The sequence below is a fragment of the Pristiophorus japonicus genome, chromosome 5 (genome assembly GCF_044704955.1).
Source record: "Pristiophorus japonicus isolate sPriJap1 chromosome 5, sPriJap1.hap1, whole genome shotgun sequence".
NCBI classification, from domain to species: Eukaryota; Metazoa; Chordata; class Chondrichthyes; family Pristiophoridae; genus Pristiophorus; species Pristiophorus japonicus.
Window position 1 is genome coordinate 223,116,335 of NC_091981.1, and position 14,776 is coordinate 223,131,110.

Here is a 14,776-nt window from a genome sequence, read left to right on the forward strand (position 1 = left end):
CTGAAGCACTTTCACACAGGTAGGAAGGTGGTTTATTTAATCTTTTCTTGGCTTATAAATGTTTATTCAGGTTTGATTTATTTGTATAATATTTGTAGAAGTATAAATAAGGATGTATTGTAGAATTTAATGAGTTCCCTTCCCCCCCCTCCCCCCCACCTCGTTCTGGACGCCTAATTTGTAACCTGCGCCTGATTTTTTAATGTGTAGAACAGGTTTTTTCAGTTCTACAAAAATCTTCACCGGCTCCATTCTACTTTAGTTTGGAGTACATTTTCACTGTGGAAACTTTCAAATCAGGCGTCAGTGGCCGGACACGCCCCCTTTTGAAGAAAAAATTCTGTTCTAAACTAGAACTGTTCTACCTGACCAGAACTGCAGAAAAAAAAATGTGAAGAATTGCGATTTCTAAAATAGTCCGTTCTCCACCAGTTGCTCCTAAAAATCAGGCGCGAATCATGTGGAAACTTGGGCCCATTAAGTGAGACAATTTCAAATCAGTTATTCAACGTTTTGACCGACTCATTAAGTGAGACAATTTCAAATCAGTTATCTTTTAACCCACCACCGTGGTGTGCACGCACAACTTCCTTTTCTCTTTATTCCTTATCTCTTTATTCCTTTTCTCTCTATTCCTTACTGTTTTAACATCTGATGGATTACTTGTGGTAGACAATTTCCAGATCAATCTACTCCTTCGTCATTTTAACGGACCACCATCGTGGACAATTCCAAATCTATTCCTTCGTAACTTTAACGGACCACCATCGTGGACAATTCCAAATCTATCTTTTCCTGGGGTAATCTGACAACTGACCACGGGCGATCCCATCAACAATTAATTGAACAGTGATGAAAGATCCGCGACAAGAACTTATGACAGGAGGAAAACAAAGTGGCAATTTAACTAAATATACTCACTTTGGGGCCCATTTCCTCTGCCGCGTCCCGTCTGTAGGATATCAATGATTCAGCCACTTCCAATCGAGAGTTTTTGGGATCCCACTTCTGACACCAAATGTTAAGTCCTAGTTCGGGTGGTCAGCTGCATTCGACAATAATCGAGTCAGATACCTTCAATCTTTACATCTTTATTGAAGCAGCTTCGGACCTGTTACCAAACTGCCAGCACAGAGTCTACAGATTCCGGGGCAGGCAGACAAAAGGTCTGCCTATCCTCACAGACGCATCCTTTTTATCAAGTCATGGCCATAAACCCTTGTTTATCAGTGATGGTCACACAAGCTACTTTGTCCACTACTTTCTCACGGGAAACCAAGTCTGTCTGTTCTTATTTTCTTATTGATTCCTAGAACCATTTTATTAACCCCTTCATGATTCTTCCACATACATTCACACTGGTCAGCTCACAGCAACCTGCACAAGTACCTTGCACATTGCAGCTATTTAAGGCAGCAGCTTACTAGCATGAAAATATTACTTTGTGCCAAAAGTCTATCCTGTAAACTGTATGAATTGGAAAGGCCCCTCTCTCTTTCTCCCCTCCCCCCCCCCCCCCCCCCGCCGGTGTCCGTGCCACTTCTACCCAAGCCCCTCCCCCGGAGCCGGAGCCCGATGCCGCTTCTAGCCCAGGCCCAAAGGCATCCCTCCCCCAGAGCCAGTGCCGCTCCTAACCCTGACCGAATGCTCCCCCCGCCCTCTCTCTCCCTCTGCTGTTGTTGTCCCGGCCGTGGAACTGGATCTTCTGTGCTGATTCTACCTGCACTGAATTTGTTAACTGCCCAGAAGGTTTTTCAGACCGGTCACATACACGCTCTCTCTCTCAAAATAAATAAATAAATAAATAAATAAATAATCATAGTTGGCTAAACTTGCTTAAATGGCCAGAATTGGCGCGGGTGGCAGGTTACGCCCCCAATGAGGTTAAAAAAAAATCGTACCTAAGTGAATTACGCTGGCACAGAAACTTCGGGGAAACTTGGAGATTTTTATTTACTCAAAAAAAAAACAATGCACGCCAGAAAAACTGCGCAGATAATTGGGGAAAATTGAGCCCAAAGTTTCAGGTCGAACATCATGCTGTTCATTTTCCAATGAATCTCAATGCAAGCTCGAGGAACAGCACCTCATCTTTCGTTGAGGCACTCTACAGCCTTCTGGACTCAACATTGAGTTCAACAATTTCAGCCGAACTAAACTGCCAGCCACTTATATTTCTTATATAAGGGATGAGAACCCTTAGACTATAAATGATCAATTTCTAAAAGCTCAACGCTGTCCAATTCAGCAGTTTCAAAAGAAGCGTGGCGGGGTGTGGAGCCTGTGTCAACATGTAACACACATTTGCATTTGGCAGGTGATTGCTGCACTATATTCCCGGAGAAATGACTACACAAAGTTCCCCATGACCACCCAGGCAATGCGTGACAGGGCTGTAGGCTTCTCCAGGATTGTTGGCTTCCCCAACGTACAGGACTGCATTGATTGTACCCACATCGCCTTGCGAACACCTTTTGGAGGATTCCGAGATGTACAGGAACAGAAAAGGCTTCCAAAAGAACATAAGAAATAGGAGCAAGAGTAGGCCATACAGCCCCTCGAGCCTGATCCGCCATTTAATACAATCATGGCTGATCCGATCATGGACTCATGTCCACTTCCCCACCCGCTCCCCATAACCTCTCATTCCCTTATCGGTTAAAAAACTGTCTATATCTGTCTTAAATTTATTCAATGTCCCAGCTTCCACACCGCTCTGAGGCAGAAAATTCCACAGATTTACAACCCTCTGAGAGAAGAAATTCCTCCTCATTTCAGTTTTAAATAGGCGGCCCCTTATTCTAAGATTATGCCCTCTAGTTCTAGTCTCCCCTATCGGTGGAAACATCCTCTCTGCATCCATCTTGTGAAGCCCCCTCATAATCTTATACGTTTCGATAAGATCACCTCTCATTCTTCTGAATTCCAATGAGTAGAGGCTCAACCTACTCAACCTTTCCTCACAAGTCAACCCCCTCATCTCCGGAATCAATCTAGTGAACCTTCTTTGAACTGCCTCCAAAGCAAGTATACCCTGTCTTAAATATGGAAACCAAAACTGCACGCAGTATTCCAGGTGTGGCCTCACCAATATCTTATATAGCTTTGGCAAGACTTCCCTGCTTTTATATTCCATCCCATTTGCAATAAAGGCCAAGATTTCCTTGGCCTTCCTGACCACTTGCTGTACCTGCATACTATCCTTTTGTGTTTCATGCACAAGTACCCCCAGGTCCCGCTGTACTGCAGCACTTTGCAATCTTTCTCCATTTGCATGACCTCACACTTTCCAACATTGTACTCCATCTGCCAAATTTTTGCCCACTTACTTAGCCTGTCTATGTCCTTTTGCAGATTTTTTGTGTCCTCACACATTACTTTTCCTCCCATCTTTGTATCGTCAGCAAACTTGGCTACGTTACACTCAGTCCCTTCTTCCAAGTCGTTAATATAGATTGTAAATCTCCATGAACGTGCAGCTCGTTTGTCATGACATGCATCGCATCATGGCTGTTGTTACGAGATACCCTGGGAGCACCCATGAAGCTTTCATCCTACGCAAGAGCGTTATATCTTCCACACTGCAGCAGCAGCTAGAAGGGCAGAGCTGGCTACTGGGAGACAACGGGTACAGTCTCGCCATCTGGCTCATGACACCCCTACGTGCAACCCGGACGGAAGCTGACCGGAATACAACATGTCGCACATTGCAACGCGCAGCATAATAGAGAGGATCATTGGCACCTTGAAACAGCGTTTCCGATGCCTGGACCATTCCGGAGGCTACTTGCAATACTCCCCTGAGATTGTCGGTCAGTTCACTGTTGTGTGCTACATGCTGCATAATGTAGCCATCATGAGGCAGCAGCACCTGGTAGTAGAAGACCCACCTAAGGTGAGAGTAGCTGATGATGAGGAGGGAGATGCCGAGGACGAGGACGAGGAAGTCATGCAGCTACCTAAACCCGCAGCATGATGGCAGAAGAGGGCGAGCCGTCGTGCCCCTTTAACGATTGCTCGAGCCTTGCGCCAGCAGCTCATCCGTGAACGCTTTGCAGCCTGAAGGCTCAGCGGTAACTATTCCACATGGACCATGATTACTGTTTGCCCCTGTTCTGTAATGTTGTGTTGTGTTAATGGAACAAGTAAAGTAAATAATTCAGTTATAATTTAAACTATATTTTATTCAACATTTTAACACTTGTTTGTACTTGACTTCAGTTAAAATGACTTACAAACTTTAAGATAACATACACATTTAAACTTGTAAATTTACATCACTTATAAAAAACTTTAAATTTGAGAACAGTTAAAACAGCAGCAATAATAATAACAGCAGCACCAGCAGCAAAGAAAGACTGCACCCATCTCTCCTCCACCTTATTCTAAGGCCGCCTGCCGCGCTTCGTCTTGGTGACTCCACCCCTGCCCACTGGCGTTTCTCGGGTTGGTACCAAGTTTATTCTTTCGAGCATCTCTGGTAATGCACACTTGTTGGGGAGGCGTGGGCAGGTGTAATGTGGAAGGCCTGGCTTGGGCCTCTTCAGAGGTTGGTCTTGAGATTGGAGTGGCAGTTGATTCCGTCAATGGTCCGGTGTCTGGGCGAGTTCCTTTATTGCAGCAGCTAACTCTGACAATCCCTCCCCCATATGCCCTGACATTGTCCCAACTACCTACGACGTTCCCTCCCTCGTGCCCGGACAGTGTTCCCATTTCTCGCGAGAGTCTTGAGGCCAGTTCATTAGATATATTCAAAAGGGAGTTAGATATGGCCCTTACGGCCAAAGGGATCAAGGGGTATGGAGAAAGCAGGAAAGGGATACTGATGTTGAATGATCAGTCATGATCTTATTGAATGGTGGTGCAGGCTCGAAGGGCCGAATGGCCTGCTCCTGCACCTAATTTCTATGTTTACTTCTCCCAACAGTCCCGATACCTCATCACCCACCTCGCTGATGGTGTCTTGGAGTGATCGCATAAGGTCAATACTCTCCCCACTCATTGCCTTCATTTGAACCACATCTGTTACATCCTGCGTTTCAGGAGAGCGCTGTCGAGCTTTTCTTGCCCTCCTCGCCCTGAGTGTGGCTCACTGCATCCCACTGGGACCCACAGCCTCAGACTGTGAGAAACCATGAAATGTCCCAATACTCGTACCACTCGGGAAAGGGGCTGGCACCTCAATGGGTGACACCAGCACCTCCTCCAGAGTGAGTACAAGAGTGGGGGCTTCATCCTCCCCCTCCCCCTCACCCCCGTGCTCTTGGTCTGGAAGGCTGGGTTGGCACATAACATAAGAAATAGGAGCAGGAGTAGGCCATTTGGCCACTCAAGCCTGCTCCGCCATTCAATAAGATCATGGCTGATCTGATCATGGACTCAGCTCCACTTCCCTGCCCGCTCCCCATAACCCTTTATTCCCTTATCGCTCAAAAATCTATCTATCTCCGCCTTAAATATATTCAATGACCCAGCCTCCACAGCTCTCTGGGGCAGAGAATTCCACAGATTTACAACCATCTGAGAGAAGAAATTCCTCCTCATCTCAGTTTTAAATGGTCGGCCCTTTATTCTGAGACTATGTCCCCTAGTTTAACTTTCTCCTATGAGTGTATCCTCTTTGCAATAAAGGCCAAGATTCCATTGGCCTTCCTGATCACTTGCTGTACCTGCATACTATCCTATTGTGTTTCATGCACAAGTACCCCCAGGTCCTGCTGTACTGCATCACTTTGCACATTTTCTCCATTTAAATAATAACTTGCTCTTTGATTTTTTTCTGCCATAGTGCATGACCTCACACTTTCCAACATTATACTCCATCTGCCAAATTTTTGCCCACTCATCATCATCATCGGCAGTCCCTCGGAATCGAGGAAGACTTGCTTCCACTCCCAAAGTGAGTTCTCTGGTGGCTGAACAGTCCAATACGAGAGCCATAGACCCTGTCACAGGTGGGACAGACATTCGTCGAGGGAAGGGGTGGATGGGGCTGGTTTGCTGCGCGCTCCTTCCGCTGCCTGCGCTTGATCTCTTCACGTTCTTTGCGTTGAGACTCGAAGAACTCAATGCTCTCCCGGATGCACTTTCTCCACCTCGGGCGGTCTTTGGCCAGGGTCTCCCAGGTGTCAGTGATGATGTCGCACTTTACCAGGGAGGCTTTGAGGGTGTCCTTGTAACGCTTCCGCTGCCCACCTTTGGCTCGTTTACCATGAAGGAGCTCCGCATAAAGCATTTGCTTAGGGAGTCTCGTATCTGGTATGCGAACTATGTGGCCTGCCCAGCGAAGCTGATCGAGTGTGGTCAGTGCTTCAATACTAGGGATGTTAGCCTGGATGAGGACACTGATGTTGGTGCGCCTGTCCTCCCAGGGGATTTGCAGGATCCCACTCACTTAGTCTGTCTGTCCTTTTGCAGATTTCTTTGTGTCCTCCTTACACATTTCTTTTCCTCCCATCTTTGTATCATCAGCAAACTTAGCTACGTTACACTCAGTCCCTTCTTCTAAGTTGTTAATATAGATTGTAAATAGTTGGGGTCCCAGCACTGATCCCTGCGACACCCCACTAGTTACTGGTTGCCAACCAGAGAATGAACCATTTATCTCGACTCTCTATTTTCTGTTAGTTAGCCAATCCTTTATCCATGCTAATACATTACCCCCAACCCCGTAAACTTTTATCTTGTGCAGTAACCTTTTATGTGGCACCTTGTCAAATGCCTTCTGGAAGTCCAAATACACCACATCTACTGCTTCCCCTTTATCCACCCTGTTCGTTACATTCTCAAAGAATTCCAGCAAATTTGTCAAACATGACTTCCCCTTCATAAATCCATGCTGAATCTGTCTGACCGAATTTTGCTTTTCCAAATGTCCTTCTGCTTCTTTAATAATGGACTCCAACATTTTCCCAACCACAGATGTTCGGCTAACTGGTTTATAGTTTCCTGCTTTTTGTCTGCCTCCTTTTTTAAATAGGGGAATTAACATTTGCAGTTTTCCAATCTGCTGGGACCACCCCAGAATCCAGGGAATTTTGGTAAATTACAACCAATGCATCCACAATTCCTGCCGCTACTTCTCTTAAGACCGTAGGATGCAAGCCATCAGGTCTAGGGGATTTATCTGCCTTTAGTCCCATTATCTTACTGAGTACCACTTCCTTAGTGATTGTGATTGTGTTAAGTTCATCCCCCACTATAGCCCCTTGACTATTCACTGTTGGAATATTTTTAGTGTCCTCTACTGTAAAGACTGATACAAAATATTTGTTTAGAGTTTCTGCCATCTCCGTGTTCCCCATTACTAATTCCTTGGTCTCGTCCTCTGAGGGACCAACATAGAAACATAGAAAATAGGTGCAGGAGTAAGCCATTCGGCCCTTCTAGCCTGCACCGCCATTCACTGAGTTCATGGCTGAACATGCAACTTCAGTACCCCATTCCTGCTTTCTCGCCATCCCCCTAGTAGTAAGGACTACATCTAACTCCTTTTTGAATATATTTAGTGAATTGGCCTCAACAACTTTCTGTGGTAGAGAATTTCACAGGTTTTCTGGACTTCCCCAACATTGGGAACATTCTTCCTGCATCTAACCTGTTTAAACCCATCAGAATTTAAAACGTTTCTATGAGGTCCCCTCTCATTCTTCTGAACTCCAGTGAATACAAGCCCAGTTGATCCAGTCTTCCTTGATAGGTCAGTCCCGCCATCCCGGGAATCAGTCTGGTGAACCTTCGCTGCACTCCCTCAATAGCAAGAATGTCCTTCCTCAGGTTAGGAGACCAAAACTGTACACAATACTCCAGGTGTGGCCTCACCAAGGCCCTGTACAACTGTAGCAACACCTCCCTGCCCCTGTACTCAAATCCCCTCGCTATGAAGGCCAACATGCCATTTGCTTTCTTAATCGCCTGCTGTACCTGCATGCCAACCTTCAATGACTGATATACCATGACACCCAGGTCTCATTGCACCTCCCCTTTTCCTAATCTGTCACCATTCAGATAATAGTCTGTCTCTCTGTTTTTACCACCAAAGTGGATAACCTCACATTTATCCACATTATACTTCATCTGCCATGCATTTGCCCACTCACCTAACCTATCCAAGTCGCTCTGCAGCTTCATAGCATCCTCCTCGCAGCTCACACTGCCACCCAACTTAGTATCATCCGCAAATTTGGAGATACTACATTTAATCCCCTCGTCTAAATCATTAATGTACAGTGTAAACAGCTGAGGCCCCAGCACAGAACCTTGCGGTACCCCACTAGTCACCGCCTGCCATTCTGAAAAGTACCCATTTATTCCTACTCTTTGCATCCTGTCTGGCAACCAGTTCTCAATCCATGTCAGCACACTACCCCAATCCCATGTGCTTTAACTTTGCACATTAATCTCTTGTGTGGAACCTTGTCGAAAGCCTTCTGAAAGTCCAAATATACCACATCAACTGGTTCTCCCTTGTCCACTCTACTGGAAACATCCTCAAAAAATTCCAGAAGATTTGTCAACCAACATTTACTTTAGCCACCCTTTTTCTTTTTCTATACCTATCGAAACTCTTGCTATCTGTTTTTATATTTTACTTTCATAGTCTATCTCCCCTTTCTTAATCATTTTTTTAGTCATTCTTTACTGGCTTTTAAAAGCTTCCCAGTCTTCTGTCCTCCCACTTGTTTTGGCCACTTTGTATGCCCTTGTTTTTAATTGGATACAGTCCTTTATTTCTTTAGTTAGCCAATGAATCTTGTCTATAAAAGGAACACTCAAAAGAATGTTCCTTTTTTGTCCCCAGGGAGGTGGAACTGAGTTCATGATAAGATCAGCCACGATCTTATTGAATGGTGGAGCAGGTTCGAGGGGCCGTATGTCCTACTCCTGTTCCTATCTCCTCTCTTTCGAGTGTGGATCCAGCTTGTGCAGTGGGGGTTGCTTTTTCTCCAGGCAGGACCCATCAAAGCAGCAACCTTCTCATCGAACAGTTTTCGTGCCAGAGCAGGGAAGGGTAGATGCTGCCTTGAGCAGGGAAATCCCGACCGCTCCGGTAATCCCACCACTCTGACTAGCACGAACTCAGCCTGAGTACCTGTGTTCATTCATGTACGATGAGTGGAGTAGACCATGCGTGAGGAAGGGGGTGGAAAAGGTAGAGGGGAAGTACTTGGCGGACACCAGGTTGCAGATTTGCCAGGCCTCCTCCTGTTCGCGTTCTCTTTCTTGTTCTGCAAAGCTGAAAATATAACTTTTTAGAGAGTGTCTTTCTGCTGGGTGGGACATATAGATGGTCACATTTACAAATGCAATTTCAGTGAATAAATGAAAATGTGACTTGCACTAATTGCTTGATCAAGGTCCTGCCAATTCTTTTGCATTGGCCTCCGGACCTCTGTGTGGTCACCATTGCACAGTAATCTTGTAAAAGTTGGTTCCAATGTTTCTTCTTTTCTTTTGGTGAAACTTTTATTTGACCTCTGCTGGTGTCCAGCTTGTGCCATCTGGCTTCAATTACACTTCGTCCTGTGAGAAATTCTTGGTCCTTGAGCCGCGTTGCATATTGCAGCTCCGATTTTTTTCCACTCAGAATAAAAGTTCTCATGCACAACTGACTCTTTAAAAATGGCTGAATGCAGACCGGAAGGTGTACTGGGCATGCGCGTCTATACCAGTCACATAAAAAACCTCATTTATTTTTTGCGCATGTGCAGAAGAGCGGGGTGGGGGCGGACCTTAGGCTCCACTCCCCAAAGCTAAAGGGCAGGCTGCGCAGTGCAAATTTCAAAAATTATAACGGGGAAACTTTCAAGTTTTTTTTGCTTAGTCGGGCCCTAAAAAAACAGGCATTGGGGAACATTGAGCCCATTAACTCTGTTTCTTTTCACAGATGCTGCCTGACCTGCTGAGATTTCCAGCATTTTCTGTTTTTATTTCAAATTCCAGCATCCACAGTATTTTGCTCTTGTGCTACTATATAAACGTTTGATGTTGTCGCAGAGTGTATTTCATCTGTGGAAGGGAATGTCTTTAAAGGCTGAATGGTTGTTCTCATTCCATGCTTTCTTGTGCTCTAACTAGAAATCAGCTGAAACTTTGATAGAATATGGAAAATCAGATGTTTGAGTCAAAAGAAGAGCATACGTTCCAGTACCAGGACTCATTACCCCCGTTACCTGTTCCCCCTCTCGAGGAATCCTTGATGAAGTATTTAGATGCAGGTACAGTACCATCATCATTGTTTACATAGAGTTTTATATCTTCCATACACTAGTTGACTCTTTTGGGGACAAAAAAGGAACATTCTTTTGAGTGTTCCTTTTATAGACGAGATTCATTCATAAAATTGTCAGATTTGTGTCAGTAACTACACCATATACTCAGCATGATGTTCTTATTATTGATGCAAAGATTTTAATGTATGGGTAAATTTATTTTTATAAATTTATTTATTTTGTATTTTATAGTTTGCATTGATCAGGTTTTGTTTTCAAGTGTTTTGAATTTCCCCTGTACTCTAATTTTTCTGTTCTTGCATCTCTTGTCACAAAGGTAGTGACACTTGCTGGGGTCTGGTTCCACAGATGCCACTGATTCTTAGATACATCACCCAGTTGGCCATTCTTCATCTGTGAGTGTGGACTGTGAGTGTCATCAGGCTGTTTAACCCCATTCACAGCCCCGCTTGATGCCATCCTCACTTACAGTAATTAAAATGGAGTTTGGTAAGAGGGGTTACTCGTCTTCACCCTCACCAGAAACTGTTTACTTTTGACCTGCCGTTCCACTCTCAAGTTGTAAGAGTCCTGAGTCTTATGTGAGGCCAGTGTCTCTCCTGCTACCCGATTCTGTGCGATACAAAAATTTAAAAAGCACTTTAATAATTTTTTTAAATATTCTGTAGTGGTGAATAGGGAGAGGGAAGAGTCCTGAGACCTGCCACTAGTTTGTGATCTTCTACAACAGTGGTTCTCAAACTGGGGCCTGTAGAGACTTTCCAGGCGGTCCACGAACTAAACCTCCTCTGTCACAAGTTTCTTTAATTTGAGGACATTAAAAAAAGCCCCAATCGATGATGGAGACCGAGCAGTGCTGAGCGGCCAAGCACTGCTGAATGGGGCGGTGAATGGTTAAAATGGTGGCGGCGGCAGCAGCAGCTGTGTGCCATCTGTAAACAAAGATCCCGACCTGACTACCAACCCGCTGCAGCAGCCCCAGGATACGGCCAGAAACAACAAACCCCATAAGTTGGACATGCATTACATTAGAACTGTCTGTCCACAGTCAAGGGCTGGCCAAAGAGCAAATCCGGCATAATAATCTGGGCAGCACTTGAATACACTGCATAACCAATGCATTTGTAATTTAAAAAAAAAATCAATGCTTTAAAATCACTATCATTTTATACGTACGTACTTGAGGAATTCCCATTTTGTAAACATCACCATAGCTACATTGCAATACACACTTGGGCTGGATTTTCGGGTCGTTTGTGACCCGGTTGTTCTCCGGGTTTTGAAAAATGGGACGGGCAGCTATTTTGTGTCCGGGCGCGATCCTCAGGTCGTTTTTTTGTGGCGGCACTTAGAAGCACCGCTGGGGAGAGCTGCACCTAGTGTGCAACTGCTTGCATTGCGACACCGGCAGAAGTTTCAACAGTCACCCGACCCGTACGCCCTGAAACGTGCCCCGTGATAACCGCCAGGGAAAACACAGCGGTGCAGCTCTGCTGGCGGCGGTGAGGTAGATCAGCTGTAAAAATGGTAAGTTCCAGTGTTTATTCTTTTATATTTTGCAGTGATTTGTGTGGTAAAGGTGTTGGCAATGTTTCTTGAATGTTTTGTGAATTTTGTTTTGGTTTGTTTTTCCCCTTCCAAGGCCTCTCTCGGAGCGCTCCCGGCCACGCACTAAAGTTGGCGAGGTTCCCGTTTTTGCACTGCAAAAGTAGTACAAGGCCTCCCTTTGCACAGGCCCAAATGACACAAGTTACTCCACAAAGCGCAAACTTTAATCGGACGGTAAGTTCCCCGCCCCGCCTCCGTTTTCACCCCGAAAACGTCAAAGTCGAAAACCCACCCCTAAAGTTCTGCATGTAAAACACTCTACATGCAGCACATTCAGATTAGGCGTATTTTGTAGTATTATAATTTTCGAAGGGGGAGTCCGTAATTACAAATCCATTTAAAAAAGGGTCCTTCAACCAAAATGTTTGAGACCACTGTTCTATGTGAGATGCTAGTTTGTGATCTTCTACAAGAATGGCATGTTGCCTTAAGCCAGGGAGTGGACTGAACCTTTTTGATACTGATTTCAACATGCATAATGCATAGTAAAACACTTATTTAGTTCCTTTCAAAGATTTCAGTTTTTTCTAAATTATTACTCGCCACAACAGAAAAGGACATCAGAAACAAATATTCTGAGACAGTGTTTTCATGATTATATATTGCAATGTTTAATTGAATTTGGTATCCAACAGCCTCTTCCAAGCTGCAATAATGCCTTGGTCCTTGGATTTTTATATTTTGACACATGGGAGATGTTGAGTGCTGTACATTCTTGAATTTGATCAAGTTTTGCTTCATTTTACAGACAGTGGCTGATCATACAAAATGGGGTATTGCCACAGGCCGTTGTACAGTTTGTGGGTTCTAGTGACTTACTTCATTTCTCCACTCTTGCATTTTGATTTATATTTGTAGAACTGGTGTGTTGCAGCCTTAAGTTTTGATCCTTTTATTTTAACATTTATGTGTCTCAACTAAATACTGCTGCAACCCAAAGAATTCTGCCCAGATACTGATCATCATGTATAAATGTCCATCCTATCATTACTACCTCCTCCAGATATCTATCTTCATCCATATTGTGACATAATTGATCGATAGAAACAGTGCTTAGTATAAATAAAGCTCCTTCAGGTTTCAACCTCTAAGTTTACAGTTGCAAATGGCTGCATATTTCTTAAGGGTGTTAAATGTTATGCTGTGAAATCAATGAATACCTGTTGCAGTCTATACTATGCAGCCTTGTCGATATTGTTTAGTTTTAATTATACAGTTGAATTTTTTAAAAATTGTTTTAGTGAAACCATTTTTGAATGAAGAAGAACTTCAAAGAAGTACAGAAATTGTTAAAACATTTGGACAAGGGATTGGTAAACAGCTGCATCAAAAGCTTCTGGAAAGGGCCAAAGTTAGGAGAAACTGGGTAAGCAGGAGCATAGATGCTGTTGGTATTAATATAATAATGAAGTAGTGTAGTTGGCTGGCTTCAACTAATTTACTTATTGGTTATCTGATGTCTACAGATTTTTATCTAAATGTCGTTGCTTTGCTTACATTTTTGAAACATTTTCTATTTTAATTCATGCATAGTTCTGTAATTGTCTTTTAAGGGCATTTTCTGTCCATTCCACCTTTTTGTTTTCTCCTTTCTAGCCCCTTGCACCATCTACATCTGAAAAGATGACTTACCTGCCAGGTTTATGCCCATGTTTTTCCAGAAGGATGCTAAGAAGCATGGGAGACCAGTCTGAGTAATGACTCTTCCTCCCCTCGACTCCTCTCCTCAATGATATGGTTGTGATTAAGAACTTAGCTATATCATAGAAGTATAGAAATTTACAGCACGGAAGGAGGCCATTTCGGCCCATTGTGTCCGCGCTGGCCAACCAAGAGCTATCCAGCCTAATCCCACGCTCCAGTTCTTGGTCCATAACGTTGTAGCTTGCTATACTTCAAGTGCACATCCAAGTACGTTTTAAATGTGGTGAGGGTTTCTGCCTCTACCACCCTTTTTAAGCAGTGAGTTTCCGAGCCCCACCACCCTCTGGGTAAAGAAATTTCCTCTCATATCTCCTCTATACCTCTCTCCAATTACTTTAAATCTATGACCCCTCTGCCAAGGAAAACAGGTGCTTCCTATCCATTCTATCCAGGCCCCATATAATTTTATACACCTCAATCAGGTCTCCCCTCAGCCTCCTCTGTTCCAAAGAAAACAGACCCAGCATCTCCAATCTTTTCTCATAGCCAAAATTCTCCAGTCCAGGCAACATTCTTTTGAATCTCCTCTGCATCCTTTCCAGTGCAATCACATCTTTCCTGTAATGTGGTGACTAGAACTGCACACAGTACTTCAGCTGCAGCCTAACCAATGATTTATACAGTTCAAACATAATGTCCTTGCTCTTTTATTCCATGCCTCGACTAATAAAGGCAAGTATTCCATATGCCTTCTTAACCACCTTATCTACCTGGCCTGCTACCTTCAGGCATATGTGGATCTGCACTTCAAGGTCCCTTTGTTCCTCAACATTTTTCAATGTGGAAAATTGAAGGCCTGTCCCTCCATCCTGTGGCATTGCTCTGCACCATCACACTGCCATGCATATTTTATTTCACAAACTTCTAGGAATCTGTTCTTATTTCAAATCCTGCTTTTTCACATGCCAAGATTGTCATTGGTGCAAGTTAGTGTAAGTACAATAAGATGTCAGAGACCTGTGCTGATACTGCAGCTGTCCTCAAACTTTGCAGGAATTTCACAACAAGGAAGCTTTGTATGGCGGTCACAATACCATCTTCGCATCTTCTATTGGACGGGGGCGAGTGATGTTTGTTTGTATTAAGCCCAAACCTGAAATCTATGTCACCACAAATTATGGGACCTCACCTAGAAGTCTTAAGCCGCCTTTATTTACTCAGAATCAAAACCTCAGAGTAAGAAGTGTTGAAATGACATTGAAAGTAGTTGTTTAATTAGAATAGTCAATTTG

General features: G+C 44.1%; 1 protein-coding gene across 1 annotated transcript in view; it reads left to right on the plus strand.

Annotated features, from left to right (window-relative positions):
* The window catches only part of crot (carnitine O-octanoyltransferase), a 95,030-nt gene that overhangs the window by 22,724 nt on the left and 57,530 nt on the right, over positions 1–14,776 (plus strand). The window contains exons 2-3 of the mRNA XM_070881340.1: positions 10,078–10,217; positions 13,082–13,206. Of these exons, the coding sequence (XP_070737441.1) occupies positions 10,103–10,217; positions 13,082–13,206 (240 nt within the window). The 5' untranslated portion in view covers positions 10,078–10,102. The remainder of the gene's footprint in view (positions 1–10,077; positions 10,218–13,081; positions 13,207–14,776) is intronic.